This window comes from Haliotis rufescens, unplaced genomic scaffold (genome assembly GCF_023055435.1).
Source record: "Haliotis rufescens isolate VD_foot unplaced genomic scaffold, xgHalRufe1.0.p SCAF_20, whole genome shotgun sequence".
NCBI lineage: Eukaryota > Metazoa > Mollusca > Gastropoda > Lepetellida > Haliotidae > Haliotis > Haliotis rufescens.
Window position 1 is genome coordinate 13139390 of NW_025963891.1, and position 17078 is coordinate 13156467.

Here is a 17078-nt window from a genome sequence, read left to right on the forward strand (position 1 = left end):
TTACAAACTGAATGAAATATCAGGCTGAATATTTGACACATTGACTGTTACATATTATGCAGCATACAGCATAATTGACTTCGAATAACATGATGTTTTAAGGGATAAGAGGGATTAGGGCTTAAGGGTACATTTTATATTCTTATTACAAATAAAGACAAGAGTATAAATCTTCATACATCATTCCTAGATGAAGTCTCACAATCAAGTTTAGGTAGTGATGGCGGACACAATGGAAGATACCTTTAGCGAAGAGTTGTGTAATAAAGATTATCTAATCAGAAATATTCAAGCTGTATGATGGCGGTCTGTATATAATCAAGTCTTGACCAGACAATCCAGTGACTGACATCATGAAAATCGATCCACGCAATTTGGATACAATGACATGCATTAGTTGTATCTGAGTAGTAGCTAAGTAGTAGCTTAGTTGCAGCTAAGTAGTTGCTGAGTAGTAGCTAAGTAGCCAAGTTGTAGCTGAGTAGTAGCTGAGTTGTAGCAAAGCGGTAGCTAAGTAGTAGTTGAGTTGTAGCAAAGTAGTAGCTTAGTAGTAGCTAGTAGTGGCTGAGTTGTAGCAAAGTAGTAGCTATGTAGTAGCTTAGTAGTAGCTGAGTAGTAGCTAAGTAGTAGCTTAGTTGTAGCTAAGTAGTAGCTTAGTTGTAGCAAAGTAGCTAAGTAGTAGTAGCTAGGTAGTAGCCATAGCAAAGTAGTTGCTGAGTAGTAGCTAAGTAGCCAAGTTGTATCTGAGTAGTAGCTAAGTAGTAGCTTAGTTGTAGCTAAGTAGTAGTAGCTAGGTAGTAGCCATAGCAAAGTTGTAGCTGAGTAGTAGCTAGGTAGTAGCTAAGTAGTAGTCACATACAAACCTTTATTGGATATTTCGGCATCCATCCCCGATGCATGCGATGTGGGAAGCACAGCATAAACAGCCTGCTCGGATGAAGTCTTCTGTATGGGAGTAGCTAATGTCATACAGAGGCCACGACCTTCACCTGATGGTTCATCCCTGGCAGGCTGCTTGATGGGCGTAGCGAGGGTCAAGCTTCCTCTCACTGAGCTGCCCTCTGACCACCCTGACTCCGAGCCGGTCCGCATATATCTGGTCATGTGACTTGCTGCGGAGGAAGAGTATCGGTTGGAGCCCTCTAATCCTGATTCAGCGATTGAGTCGGACGTGACACTTGAGCAGCTGTCATGTTGAAGTACGGCTGTGTTCTCCTTCAGAGACAGCAACTGCCAGGTCTTGCCACCGAAGTCACTCGAGGTCACACCCGACCGGAAGTAGACCTCATATTCATTGAGACCAACAGCAAACACCTGTTTAAACCAGGAATATATCTGTAGATGACAGAAAGTCACTTTTATTTAATTAGTGGTATGTGGTTGAATGGCTTGGCTTGGACATGGGTGGTAATTGCAGGTGGATTGTGTGAGGGAAAAAGCATGCGATTTGGCGTGAAATTTGAAAGTGTGTACGCTGTGAGTGGTAATCACTATGATTCTGCCACGAAATTTGTAAGTAATACATTGCAACTGCATGCATGATCTATGTATTTATGAAAATGTAATTTCACATAATGTTGGTTGAAAGCCAGAATTGTTTTAGAGTTACCACTGTGTTGTTGTGATGTGTGCAGGTTATTACCTTATTGACCATATTTTGGGCTATTACCATGATTACGGAGTGAGTTTGTATTGTGATAAACTGACTGCGTTTCGTACATGATTTGTTTTATTATTGTTTTGTTTTTTTGTTTAACTACACACTCAGCAATATTCGAGCCATGACAGTGGTCTGTGAATAATCAAGTCTGGACCAGACGATCCAGTGATTGACATCAAGTCAGCAAGCCTGACCACCCAATCCTGTAAGTCGCCTCTTACGACATGCATAGTCGCCTTTTACGGCAAGCATGGGTTGCTGAAGACCTATTCTACCCTGTATATTCACAGATAGTATTTACCAACAGTACATAATCACTTATGCTGCTAGTGTTATACTGACACTCACTTGATTACTGGGCGTGACAGCAATGTGTGCCATTTCTCCCACCATCTCCACCCACGTGCTGCCCGTAGCTGCCGCCGTGCCAGTCAGGAGTTGTGTCCCTTGGATACCTTTACGGTACCATACCTGATACATACTCGGGTAATTCAGTATCAGTGTGATGTACATGCTGAAGCTATTACCACAAATTGTGTTGCTAAACCACAACACTATATAAATACACAATAGTTACAATTCTCATTTCATAAAACTATACTGTACATAAATTGAAGATTATTGTACTGTTTGATGTTTAAAGCCACACTCAGCAATATTCCAGCTTTATGACAGTGGTCTGTAAATAATCGAGTCTGGACCAGACAATTCAGTGGTTGACAACATGAGCATCGATCCGGGCAATTGTGGTATGACAACATGCATCAACCAAGTCAGCGAGTCTGACCACCAGATCCTGTTAGTCACCTCTTACAACAAGCATAGTCGCTAATTACGGCAAGCATGGGTGCTGAAGACCTATTCTACCCTGGGTCTTAACGGGTCTCATAAATTGAAGAAATAATGGACAATACTACATTACTAGTTTTATCACCACTTACAGGTGTGAACATCAATATTAATTTTGGGCTACCTTACACAACGTAAGTGAGGTCAATGATGTTTTGAACATTAGTTTATGGAAAGTCAAAAGTGATTTAAGTTTTAGATGTTTACAACTTGGGTAAAAGCCATGAGTACGGATTCTGTGCTGACAGACCAAGGATCATAATCAGGGTGAATTTTGGTCGAACTTACTAACAGTGGATCCCGGAACAGCGAAGCAATGCCACTCTGCACAGCCAACTTAGATCACAGTAACCAGTTCTCCATTTTACATCATACATCTGAAGCACAACATGTCCACTGAGTGTCCATTGGGATTTGGGAAGATAGATCACATACCCTGCCTGCTCTACTGAGAACCAACTTCTCATTGGGCATGTTGGGAGGTTGAGACAATATATCACATACCCTGCCTTCTCGACTGAGAACCAACTTCTCATTGGGAGGTTGAGACAATATATCACATACCTTGCCTTCTCGACTGAGTGCCCATAGAGTGTTGAGACAATATATCACATACCTTGCCTTCTCGACTGAGTGTCCATAGAGTGTTGAGACAATATATCACATACCTTGCCTTCTCGACTGAGAACCAACTTCTCATTGGGAGGTTGAGACAATATATCACATACCTTGCCTTCTCGACTGAGTGCCCATAGAGTGTTGAGACAATATATCACATACCTTGCCTTCTCGACTGAGAACCAACTTCTCATTGGGAGGTTGAGACAATATATCACATACCTTGCCTTCTCGACTGAGTGCCCATAGAGTGTTGAGACAATATATCACATACCTTGCCTTCTCGACTGAGAACCAACTTCTCATTGGGAGGTTGAGACAATATATCACATACCTTGCCTTCTCGACTGAGTGCCCATAGAGTGTTGAGACAATATATCACATACCTTGCCTTCTCGACTGAGTGCCCATAGAGTGTTGAGACAATATATCACATACCTTGCCTTCTCGACTGAGTGTCCATAGAGTGTTGAGACAATATATCACATACCTTGCCTTCTCGACTGAGAACCAACTTCTCATTGGGAGGTTGAGACAATATATCACATACCTTGCCTTCTCGACTCAGAACCAACTTGTCATTGGGAGGTTGAGACAATATATCACATACCTTGCCTTCTCGACTGAGAACCAACTTCTCATTGGGAGGTTGAGACAATATATCACATACCTTGCCTTCTCTACTGAGTGCCCATAGAGTGTTGAGACCAAGAGCGATCTGCATCACGCGTGTTGACTCATCTGGATATGTCACCAAGGTCCAGCAGGTGCCTGGCAACAAAAACCATCACATGTTATAATCACAGATTCTCTCTTATGGGATGAGGAACAACTGGAGTGATTTATCATTAGATTTTTTTGTGTTTTGTTTATTGTTTAACGCCACACACAGCAATATTCAAGCTATATAACGGCGGTCTGTTAATAACTAAGTCTGGAACAGACAATCCACTGATTGACATCATGAGCATCGATCCACGCAATTGGGATCAGATGACATGCATCAACCAAGTGCCAATCCCATAAGACGTCTCTTACAGCAAGCATCGCTTGCTGAAGACCTATTCTACCCCGGATCTTCAAGAGTCCTATATTAGAGGTGGTATGACTATGTTCCGTTACCATGGTTACCCAACAACCGATACCCACTGAGTGACATTACTTTTGTGTTATGTTTACTTGTTGTTGAGACAATCACATCTATAATACTCATACAGACAGCCTGTTTCATGAATGAGTAAACGAAGGTTTGAATACACAGTGCCATTTAGAAAGTGGTCAAATGTAACAAATGTTATATTTGGGATAATACTTTTTTAGTAAAGTACAGATTCTCATACCTTTTTGGGTTGAGTCCCGTTCAGGATTCGAACCCACACTTACCAGAGTGAGGCACCTAATAGCCAGCACACAAAGTCAGCGATCTAACCCACTCAGCCACCGAGGCTTCCACAAAAATGAAAGTCCGACAACTGGTAGTCTAGATCACATACTTTGAGTACCCCTCTGACAAGTGTAAATTGGCACGGCTACCATGGCCGAAAGCTATGAATACACAATGCCATGTAGAAAGTGGTCAAATGTAACAAGTGTTCTATTTGGAATAATATTTGGGATGTTATATTTCTCAACCCAACCCGGGGCGGCCGGGTAGCCTAGTGGTTAAAGCGTTCGCTCATCACGCCTAAGACCCGGTTTCGATTTTAGCAATATTCCAGCAATATCATGACGGGGGACACCAGAAAGGGGCTTCACACACTGTACCCATGTCAGCAATCGAACCCGGGTCTTCGGCGTGCCGCTTTAACCACTAGGCTACCTGACCGCCCTATGATACGTATGAACCGCCTCCGTGGTCTAGAGGTAGACCGTCCGCCCAGAGAGCAGAAGGTCCGGGGTTTGATCCCCAGCCGCGTCATACCAAAAGACGTTAAAAGATGGTACTTGTTGTTACCCTGTCTGGCGCTCGGCATTAAGGGGCTAAAACAAGGACTGGTCGGCTCAGAGTCAGTATACTGTGTCTGAGTGGGGTATTCAAGTTAAACTGCGGCATGGTATCTCAGTGGGCTAGCAATATAAATCGGCATCAGTCCGGACTAGTACAAGCAGCCACATACACACACACATGCATGCACGTCGCTATACAAGTGCAATAATTTTGGACGCGACGTTAAACCCAATTTCACCTCACCTATGATACGTATGAGGCTTAAAACATGTATCTCACCATAGACATGGTCTCGGTTAACACCGAGTCTCACGAGACACTGGCCATCCCAGGTTACCCCCCACACAAGTCCTGTTGGTCCAACTGAGATGTTTATAAGACCATGGTTGTCAGTAGAAATTGGACGCCACTCCTTCCCTTCTGGGCAGTCATTGGTGACCCCTTGTCGAACATACACCTGGAGACATGGAGGAGATAGAACTTATACACAAGCAACACTCATATCAAACATACACCTAGACCCGTACAGATCCGGGTTAGAATAGGTCTTCTGCAACCCATGCTTGCCATAAAAGGTGACTTTGCTTGTTGAAAGAGGCAACTAACAGGATCGGGTAGTCAGGCTTGATGACTTGGTTGAAACACGTCATCGCATCTGAATTACGTGGATTAATGCTCATGATGTCAATCACTAGATTGTCTGGTCCAGACTGGGTTGTTTACAGACCTCCGACATAAAGCTGGAATATTGCTGAATGCGGCGTTAAACAACAACAACAACAAGAGTTTGCCACTAACGTGGCTATATCCCCCGCCCCTGTTGCAGAATTTATGACATAATTAAATCTAAACAAACCCTAACCTTTTTTAACCGAGGTGAAACTTGTCATGGAAATTGTAAAAAAAAGAAGAGTTTGGAACCTAAGTCCATCTTGCTGCCATGGAAACTTAAAAAAATTCTAAAATTTCTAAATAGCAAAAGGTACCAGTTCAGCATGTACCTGACAAACCTGCAAAGTTTGATGAAAAAATATTGAACGGTTTATGAGTTATGCTCCGGAAACGAACCCTACCCTCACAGAACCTAGGTCCATCTTGTTGCCATGGAAACGTAAAAAATAAAAAATTCTAAAATTTCTAAATAGCAAAAGGCACCAGTTCAGCATGTACTTGACAGACCTGCAAAGTTTGATGAAAAAATATTGAACGGTTTATGAGTTATGCTCCGGAAACGAACCCTACCCTCACAGAACCTAGGTCCATCTTGTTGCCATGGAAACGTAAAAAATAAAAAATTCTAAAATTTCTAAATAGCAAAAGGCACCAGTTCAGCATGTACTTGACAGACCTGCAAAGTTTGATGAAAAAATATTGAACGGTTTATGAGTTATGCTCCGGAAACGAAACGTGACGGACAGACGGAGCCCGTTTCTATATCCCTGCCAACTTTGTTGGGTGGGGGATAAAAATCACATGCGGCATTGACAGAGAACCTTGAATTATGTTCCAGCCCTTGTCTAACAAATATCCTGCAATATGACCCCACATAAATAAGCATGTGTGTCCACTCACCTGGCCAGTATGTGTGACCCCCCAGACACAGAGGTGACCTTTGGCCTGAGTTGGAATGTCAAACCCACCAACAGCTATGTCAATGAAGCAATCTCCAGACTCCTTCATTTTCTCATCAAAAATCTGAAATAAAAAAACAGCTGATGAGACGGACTGCCTTCCTGTGGACAGCTCAACGTGAGGGACGTCAACAGTGGAGATGTACATGAGTATTACAGTGGAGCTAAACAACACAGATGCGGTGCTGACAAACCAACGATCATAATTTGGGCATATCATGGGTTCAAACCCACAGACTCAGTCTTACAGCAGCATATAATGTTTTGGACTAGTGAGTGAGGTTTTACACCGCTTTTGGCAATATTCCAGCAATATCACGGCGGGGGACACCAGAAATGGGCTTGACACATTGGACCTATGTCAGGAATCGAACCCGGGTTTTTGGCATGACAAGCGAACACTTTAACAACTAGGCTGCCCGACCACCCCTGTTTTGGACTAAGGGAAACTAGTGAAATTGTGTTATGTAAAAAGTGATCAAAGCATGAACTACCCAGCACTTGCACTGTAAGAAGTGGCAAAAAACATTACTGTCTAAATCTTAGTTTACATGAATCCTTATCATTATCATGAGTGATAATGGAGATACCAAGAGAATAATTGCTGTTTTATTTCTAGTCAGTTCCATATTAAGTTCAGACCTGGAAGCAGAAAGATACCTTTGCCCACACATCAGTTGCATTGAATCTGCGGAAACGAATCCACTTCCGTTTCCGAACACAAGACTTCCAGGTACTTTCTGGCGTCCATGGCCGAGGGAAGTTGGTGGCATATTGCCAACCCTGTTGCGAAACAAAGACAAAAGCAGTTGTATAACAGTTTATTAATTCTCTTCGATTCAATTGTGAAACAAGGAAAACCTGTTTTATTGAGTCGCCACTCATCAACATGTTTACCCACATAACCCTGCATGGAGATAGGGATGTCCTCTATTATTCATCCTACACATTCAGGGCTCCAGATACGTCCTTGAGCCATTCAGTATGTATTTATATGCTATCATTCACATTGGGTATTGATAGTTTTCTTCGGGTATTCAATACATTGTAACGAGGGCTGGGATGGGTAACTTGGGTACCCGGGTCAGGTGGGTACTGAGTAGGACTCGGGTACCCACAGGACTACCCGGACCCATGGTTAGTCAAGTGATACATTGTTTAATGACAAAAACTCACTATAGCTCAGTGGTTATACTACAAGTTGCTAATGTTCACATTTCTTTCTGATGATGCACACATTCCTTTTGACTTGGATATATTTGAGTAAAGATAAAGCTTTAGTAAATTCAGTGTAGGCATGATCTGATCGTTTGATACATGTATTGAAATAGTTTTGCCAGGGCTGCGGTAAAACAATTCCCATTCAGACATTTTGTTCCCAGCTCTTGAGACCTACAGTGGGTACCCGGATAGGGTCGGGTAATAGGGGGTCCGGTACCAGGGTAGGGTCAGGTAATAGGGGGTCCGGTACCCGGATAGGGTCGGGTAATAGGGGGTCCAGTACCCTGTTAGGGTCGGGTAATAGGGGGTCCGGTACCCGGATAGGGTCGGGTAATAGGGGGTCCGGTACCAGGGTAGGGTCAGGTAATAGGGGGTCCGGTACCCGGATAGGGTCGGGTAATAGGGGGTCCGGTACCCTGTTAGGGTCGGGTAATAGGGGGTCCGGTACCCGGATAGGGTCAGGTAATAAGGGGTCCGGTACCAGGGTAGGGTCAGGTAATAGGGGGTCCGGTACCCGGATAGGGTCGGGTAATAGGGGGTCCGGTACCAGGGTAGGGTCAGGTAATAGGGGTTCCGGTACCCGGATAGGGTCGGGTAATAGGGGGTCCGGTACCAGGGTAGGGTCAGGTAATAGGGGGTCCGGTACCCGGATAGGGTCGGGTAATAGGGGGTCCGGTACCCGGATAGGGTCGGGTAATAGGGGGTCCGGTACCAGGGTAGGGTCAGGTAATAGGGGATCCGGTACCCGGATAGGGTCGGGTAATAGGGGGTCCGGTACCAGGGTAGGGTCAGGTAATAGGGGGTCCGGTACCCGGATAGGGTCGGGTAATAGGGGGTCCGGTACCAGGGTAGGGTCGGGTAATAGGGGGTCCGGTACCCGGATAGGGTCGGGTAATAGGGGGTCCGGTACCCGGATAGGGTCGGGTAATAGGGGGTCCGGTACCAGGGTAGGGTCAGGTAATAGGGGGTCCGGTACCCGGATAGGGTCGGGTAATAGGGGGTCCGGTACCAGGGTAGGGTCGGGTAATAGGGGGTCCGGTACCCGGATAGGGTCGGGTAATAGGGGGTTCGGTACCCGGATAGGGTCGGGTAATAGGGGTTCCGGTACCCGGATAGGGTCGGGTAATATGGGGTCCAGTACCCTGGTAGGGTCGGGTAATTGGGGGTCCGGTACCCGGGTAGGGTCGGGTAATAGGGGGTCCGGTACCCGGATAGGGTCGGGTAATATGGGGTCCAGTACCCTGGTAGGTGATGCCTAGTTTGACACGGGTGGGTAGAACCCTTGACCCCAGCAGTGACAACTCACCGGATGCCTATTGTGTAATTCATATTCATTGAATGACAATGTTGTGTACTTGTTACAACTGCTGCTCAATAAACCGTGTTTGTGTTTATATTCAAGTTGGTATCCGCTATCCAAAGTGTGCAGTGAGGCCATCTTATTGTTGATAGTCATTTTGGAGACATAAATGCGAAGTTTCATTAATGCGAAGAAAGACCACTTGCATTTTTCGCATTTAATTCTTGCTTGCGTTAATTTGAAGATTTACAGTATTAGCACTCTCTACCGCTCATTTGGTGAGCACTAAGATCTGATTTTAATGAGATTGTCAACCCCTTATCTGGCCCAGACATGATATCTCCACGTTGCCATGACGCAGCTGGAATACTGCTGACTTTGGCACAACAGAAAACCCTGACTCACTCGCTCACTCACGCCTTACCCCTCTGGAAGCAATCTGTCCCTGGAAGTTATCATCAATCTCCCAGTCTCCATCCCACTCCCAGTGCTGGGACGGAAGACTGAAACTCTCCTTGGGGAGGAAGCCATTCCCGTGTTCATCGCTCCAGTTGGTTCTGTCTGTTGGGAGCAGGTTGGAGCCACTGAATCCACTTATAGGCGACCATCGCTGGGAAGAACATGGGCAAAACATGTAGCTCACCTGATTCACTAGGGCCACTGCAGTTCCATTATTGTTCAGCACTTCGGGTCAAGTTTCAATGTACATTGGGACACAGATGAACTCGAGGCAAACGTGTCCACTAGTCTATATCAAAGCCTAGTTTCTACCCTTGCTACTTCAAGGCCACTTTTCTTGGCTCGATATTGAGATGCAACTTACGAAAATAGATCTCCTACTTCATGTAGACAATAATAACAGCAAAAAAAACCTGATTGTCACTTTTAAAATTATTAATACACCCTGGAAGCCATCCATATTTTTAAATGCATACACCATTTACTGACTTTAAAGGGCAAGTTCACACGGAAATGAACCTATTTTTCTTGTACTTTTTTCCACATTAAAAGTGTTAACCTAGAAGTGTCATAGACAAAAATATAAAAACTACACAATTAATTAACATATTTTTCGCATTAAAACTATTTATATTTTTCACATTTACCAAGTGTTCTATTTCCAGAACAAAAACACCATGGCTTATGCCCCTTGCAATATGACGTCATTGGTGCCAATTGATAAACATTATGACGTCATCATGCTTTGTTTTTTCACGTGGTGTAGGTACAGGTGTGTGATTCTTGCGTCTCAGATGCCAGCCAGCATAGTGTTATGCTGAGTCACCACTGCGCCGGAGTGTGTCATAGGCGATGCTGTTTTACCGCAAACTGGTAGTTGATATCTTTTGCGTTGAGAATAGACAGGGACCCAGTTGAATTGGCACCAATTACGTCATAATCTAAGGGGGATTACTCAGGCCTGTTTAGCTCGAAAAACGAAGGCCTCATAACGGCATAGCATTTTCACACTATTGTGAGCTTCCTACTTTCACTGTGAAAAAATGAGTGTATATTTTCAAACACAGGTACTAACTAATTCTAAAATTGCGTTTTGTTTAGAAAAAGAAAGAAAGTAATTTTTGCGTGTACACTTCCCCTTTAATAAAAACATAAGCAGCATTCACAAGCAAACAGCAGAGAACGTCTCAGTCATCTCAACTATACCTGGTTTTCATAGGTTGTCTCTTGGACTCTTATAGGCACTTCAGTAGAGTGCACAAATATGTAGACGTGGTGGTCGTGCCCAATCCCCCATGCCCCACTCTGACATGCAGCTAGCCGTTTCAATTTCACCCCATCCAGGTAGGTTTTCACCAGTTGGCGCAGGCGCCGGTGCTTGGTGGACAGCGTGAAGACATTGCCGTTGGTGTTGACCAGCCACAGACGTGAGTCGCTCATGAAGATGCTGGGGGCATGCAGGCTGTGCAACTAGTCCTACCATCCGAGAGTGACTAAAACTGAGTCTTTATCAGCACCTGATAGATAGAATGCATATCTACAATATACTCAAACTATGATAGGCATATTATATATACAGGAAATAGACAAGGCAATAAAGTATCCTATCTTGACCATGTTGACAAGACCGTTCTTAAAGGGGCACTGATCTAACGCAATTCCCCGGACTGGTTGTTGCCTTTGTTATTGTTTTTTTCCCCGTGAGTACCCGGATGACACGCAACGCAACTGAGCGTGACCAGAGACTGGCTACTGTCTGCAAGGACAGCTAAATAAACTTGGAGGCTGGAGGCAATATTTGTTTTACGCATTTTTGCATAAACACTGATTGGTTAACCGTGATCTTAAAAGATTTCGACAAAGGGGCATGTTAATTAATTTCTTCAACCTAAACTAACAGACAAAAAGAACGGCGGAGCTCATCGGATGTCGTCATTTGGAAATACCCCAGATGGTTGTAGTTTAACACTAAAAAAAGTATCCATGCAGTGAAAGCATTTTCGGATTTCGGATTGCGTCGATAATCATGATAATACGATTACTACTCCCTTGTTGTCATTCACGTTTTCTGGTATAACCCTACACTTGTGTATTTGTCGTCATTCACTTGATGCTCAGTTAATGAATTTATTACAGGTACAATTAGTGGAAGCACCACTTAGATTACCTGACAAAGATTCCCATTTGGCATTTATTGTGTCTGGGGTAATTATTCAATCTAAATCCAGGTTTGAAGTGAGGTGAAATGTGTGTTATGTAATATGCACGTGGCAGACCAGCAAGAGGTGAATGATCAGTTGATTTCCTTTTTTTTTGTAAATCCACGGATCGTTCCTAGTCATCAAAGGATTAACAGAAAATACGTTGATTGATTAATCACTGTTATCTTGCACAGTGGATATGTCAAGAGTGAGTGTTTACATGTCTAGGTTTACTAAAACAAAGGGAATACACTCATACCATGGCGTGAAGTGCCGATGTAAAAACAACATACTTTGTTCAAAGGGTTAACTGATAATACGTTGATTGATTGATCACTCAATGGATTTTTTAGGAACCGTTGACGTTATGAAAATAGTTGTCACGTGGGCTTTCTCAGCTGACCCTTGAGACTTGACACCTATGTGAAACACCTGAAACAATCCAAGTGATCAATTGAGAAACGATATATATCTTTTAAAATATGTGATTGTTACAGAGACACGTGACATCGAATAAGTTTCTTTGTACAGCTGCAGATGAGTGGGCTATTGTTCCTTTGTGTGGATATTCACGGATACATTCCTCGAACAAGGAAGCTGCCTAAAATTTATACACATAAATTTGGTAGGTTGTACTTATGGTATTTGCATTTTGTTTTCCTTCATTTGCTGTAGCATTGAACCGATTTGTCCTTGTTTTTCTACGTCTTGGTTGGGAAATTCTTCAATGCGCGATAGACGTTGTTTTCACAGGCCTTTTCCCTTGTAAGCGTGTATATATTACCGTCAATTTGTAAAATGTAATTCTCTCAGGCAATTTATAAAATGTGTAAATATTTCAGTCATTTTGACTAAAAAAATCTGTCCAGATTGATTAAGACGATCAAAAGGGCCTACAAACATCACAACAGATTATTATGTAGGATTAGAAGCCAAACAACATAGAAATGTACTTTTCAACGTAACAGTTTCAGTCTCTTGGTGATGACATTAAACATCAAAATGTTTGGAATTCGTTATCATAATAATACATATGGAAATGTTTTTCAGTCACTTTGTTAAATAACTGAATATTTTGGCGTTTAATAAATTTTAAAATGTTACACATTTTGACAAAAATATACACACTATCAAAAAGCAATGCTCAGGTGAAACTTTGTGTTGCAAGTCAAAATAGTGTAAACGAAAATCGCAAAATTACCAAGCAAGTGACTTATCAAAACTACGTCACCATTACCGATGCTACCCACAAAGATACCTACATTTCCTTATTATCTCGAAAACTGTATTTCATTTTGTTGATCAATGTGACCATACGCCCTTATTACTACCCATACAAGTGACTAATGCGCTTATGAATTGCGCAGCAGAGGTCGCGAACTAGTATAGATTTCTGCTATACATCCGGGTACTCACTGGGAAAAAACAATAACAAAGGCAACAACCAGTCCCGGGGAATTGCGTTAGATCAGTGCCCCTTTAACATAATAATAAAATTTGTGAGTTTGAATGAGTGAGGTGGGGAACATGGTGAAAAGAATGTTGTGTTGTTGTGAACAACATCTGAAGAATAATCACAGCATATATATATGACCGATGTGCTTGCAAAACTTATAAAATGATTGCAGAATGAAAAAAGTAAAATGTAATGCATAATTTTCATACTGATAACATGATTAATAAGGGAAGTGCAATTTAAACAGGTTCCATTTATAGGGCATGGATGAAAATGAAGCTAAAAGGCACACTAACATGCTCCTGGTTATGAGAGAGTGAGTTGGGTTTAACAGTATTCCAGTTATATCTTGGCATGTCAGCTTAAAGGGCAAGTTCACAAGGAAATGAACCTATTTTTCGTGTACTTTTTGCACATTAAAAGTGTTAACCTAGTAGTGTCATAGACAAAAATATAAAAATATCACAATTAATTAACATATTTTTTGCATTAAAACGATTTATATTTTTCACATTTACCAAGTGTTCTATTTCCAGAACAAAAACACCATGGCTTATGCCCCTTGCAATATGACGTCATTGGTGCCAATTGATAAACATTATGACATCATCATGCTTTGTTAGAGCCGCTTCACGTGGTGTAGGTACAGGTGTGTGATTCTAGCGTCTCAGATGCCAGCCAGTCTAGTGTTATGCTGAGTCACCACTGCGCCGGAATGTGTTGTAGGCCATGTTGTTTTACCGCAAACTGGTAGTTGATATCTTTTGCGTTGAGAATAGACAGGGACCCAGTTGAATTGGCACCAATTACGTCATAATCTAAGGGGGATTACTCTGGCCTGTTTAGCTCGAAAAACGAAGGCCTCATAACGGCATAGCATTTTCACACTATTTTGAGCTTCCTACTTTCACTGTGAAAAAAATCAGTTTATATTTTCAAACACAGATACTAACTAATTCTAAAATTGCATTTTGTTTAGAAAAAGAAAGAAAGTGATTTTTGTGTGTACACTTCCCCTTTAACGTGGGAGGAAAGCCTGAGAAGATTCAGGTCTCAGACGTAATTCACTTCAGTGAAACCCACAAGCACGGGTATGGTGCTGACAAATCTAGAAACATAATCGGGGTGACCTGGGATTCGAACCCACAATCATAGGTTTCTGGCGTGCCCAAGGGACGCATAGCAAATTGCGGCGCCTTAGATGACTGGGCCCACTGTGCACCTTTCTGGTTATGATATGAATTTGAAATGATTTGAATATATGCCTTGATATACATACAAATGTGATAAATAAGTCTGTGTCTCTGAATTCACGACATTAAAGGGAAACAACACTCCATGTTTGATTACTGAAATAGAGATCAGATTTAAAATTTTAATATTATGGACTGTATATTCGACTGGTTTGACTTGTGTTTGGCATGAAGCGACACCTATCGGTGCATTGAAGAATGAGAAGCTGTATATCATAACAAAGGATATACATAATACAATAAAAAGATGCAGCCAAACTGACATGTGTTGTTTTTTTTATTAATACATCCACGACTTGAAAGGGTGAAGCTATCAGTCAACATCATATTATGTACAGTAAAGAAATACATAGTATCCCTTCAAAGAATTCAGGTAAATGAACAGGTGCTGACGGGGTTAACCTCTTTGGTCATGTAGACAAGGCATCCGACCTCGGATCAGAAGGTCTGTGGTTCAAATCCCATCACGGGACTCGGAAATTTCATGGCTGCTACATTGGCACCCAATGTGGGGCTGAGCATGTTCATATTAAATTTGAGCAAAACAAAAAACTCTCAGTACCCTACTATGTGGCCGGGGCATGTCTTCTGTCGACAGGGGAGTATGTAGCAGGGCGTGGAGTCATCCCACAGATGACATCCTTACCTTGTTAGCTTGCTGAGAGGGTTAACCTCTTTGGTCTTGTGGACAAGGCGTCCGACCTCGGATCAGAAGGTCCGTGGTTCAAATCCCATCAAGGACTTTGAAATTTATGGGCGTTACTCATAGATCATATTATTCTTGAATTTCTATTAAAATAGTACAATATATTTGGGTTTTTTCAAGAGCACAATGACCCATGTTGAATAACAATCACAACACATATCAATCACGTACATCATGATATTACTTTTTAAACACAAAAAATACAGACATCGGACATGATTCTAAACTTTTTACAAAACACTTGCTAAATCTCTCGGGCCCACCTGGTCAATGAATGTTAACTTAGAAAATAGCAGGAGTGGGGAAGAAAGAAGAGACAATATCACTACCAGGGAGACGTGTAATCTGATATATGTCATTCCAGCTCTCGACACTGAGACAGACTGATGTAAGCGTAGGTGAGGAGGACGACATGGTCAACACCCCTTGCACTCGTTGGAGTGACTTGCCAGGCCGTTTTACAAGTTATGCTTTTCACGTTTCAGAATTCAGGTTATCCTAGCAACTGGCAAATACTGAATAATAATCTTATTCAATCTTACTGTCACGTTTACTTCTTCCATCACATAGTTGCACAACGCAAAAAAAGACATGCATGGTTTCCTTTATAATTTCGCTTTACAGACGATCACTTCCGTGTTTTGAGTCACGTGTTCCGTTTGATTGTGGAAACCGGTTTCAGTTTAGTAACTGGTGAGCATTCGTGAGCACTCGTGTCATTCCGAGATAACCGGAGTAGCCCGGAATTCTACGAGTCCTCACGAAGATCGTATTGTCATGTGACGGTGAACTTTCAATCACGAGAGTTTCGTTTCCTTGTTGACGATCACGGACACCGTCTTAGTTAAAAGATAGCCAAAACAGTCTGTGACAGAAAGAGGTAAATATGGGTCCTAGATATGTAGCTGTGATACGAATATGGAACTTTGGGATTGCCTCTGTCCCTAGCATGGAAGAGTCTACACACTGCATGGCATGCACGCTGTCCATACTAATGTCTTGAACGAAGTCTCCTGTTTACGTTTTTCCGTCTATCATATTTTGACCAGACGAGATATTGTCATTAATAGTTTCTAGGGTAAAGTTTTTCTTTGTATCGTTATATCAATGAATTATTAGACTAGATCTATATCTCATTCTTATTGGGTGAAATAACTCGTGTTATCAGCATCATATGGTCATACTCGGAGAGAAACGACATGTTTGATATTTTCAGTCACATGATCTACTTCAGACTAGACTATGTCTACTCTTAGTTGAATTATCTATCATGTTAATGTCCTGATTGAAACTATTTCATAAGACTACATTGTCAACAATGTAAAAGGTAAATTTACACATGTCATATGGTGGGGAATTTGTATCTTTATCCCACATGACTTGAAGTAACCAAGACAAACACCTGTGAAGATCCGGGGTAGAATAGGTCTTCAGCAACCCATGCTTGCTGTAAAAGGCGACTATGCTTGTCGTAAAAGGCGACTAACAAGATCGGGTAGTCAGACTCGCTGACTTGGTTGATGCATGTCATCGATCCCAATTGGTTGGTGATGCTCATGATGTCAATCAATGGATTGTCTCGTCCAGACTTGATTATTTACAGAATGCCGTCATATAGCTGGAATACTGATGAGTGCATTAAACAACAAACAATCAAACAACTCACCATTCCTTGGGACAAACAGGAACACCATATCAGTGATGCAAAAGCCACAGCTGGTGCCAATTAACCCTATGTAACTGCATTCTCTAAGGAGGGTCCTGATCACCTGATGG

The 17078-nt window shown here is 42.3% G+C and overlaps 2 protein-coding genes across 4 annotated transcripts in view; one reads left to right on the plus strand and one right to left on the minus strand.

Annotated features, from left to right (window-relative positions):
- The window catches only part of LOC124131854 (tectonin beta-propeller repeat-containing protein 1-like), a 35357-nt gene extending 19400 nt beyond the window's left edge, over window positions 1–15957 (minus strand). Inside the window, exons 1-9 of one of the 2 annotated variants that reach the window (XM_046495360.2) lie at window positions 15845–15957; window positions 10893–11203; window positions 9652–9837; window positions 7367–7489; window positions 6648–6770; window positions 5355–5532; window positions 3798–3898; window positions 2009–2131; window positions 864–1314 (exon numbers count right to left, since the gene is read on the minus strand). In XM_046495360.2, the coding sequence (XP_046351316.2) occupies window positions 864–1314; window positions 2009–2131; window positions 3798–3898; window positions 5355–5532; window positions 6648–6770; window positions 7367–7489; window positions 9652–9837; window positions 10893–11126 (1519 nt within the window). In that variant the 5' untranslated portion in view covers window positions 11127–11203; window positions 15845–15957. The other variant, XM_046495353.2, reaches the window with a different exon arrangement.
- Window positions 15958–16049: 92 nt separating this feature from the next.
- Window positions 16050–17078, plus strand: part of LOC124132066 (brain protein I3-like) — a 28627-nt gene continuing 27598 nt past the window's right edge. For both annotated transcript variants that reach the window (XM_046495697.2, XM_046495706.2), the window contains exon 1: window positions 16050–16182. The gene's annotated coding sequence lies outside the window, so the exon portion shown is untranslated. The remainder of the gene's footprint in view (window positions 16183–17078) is intronic.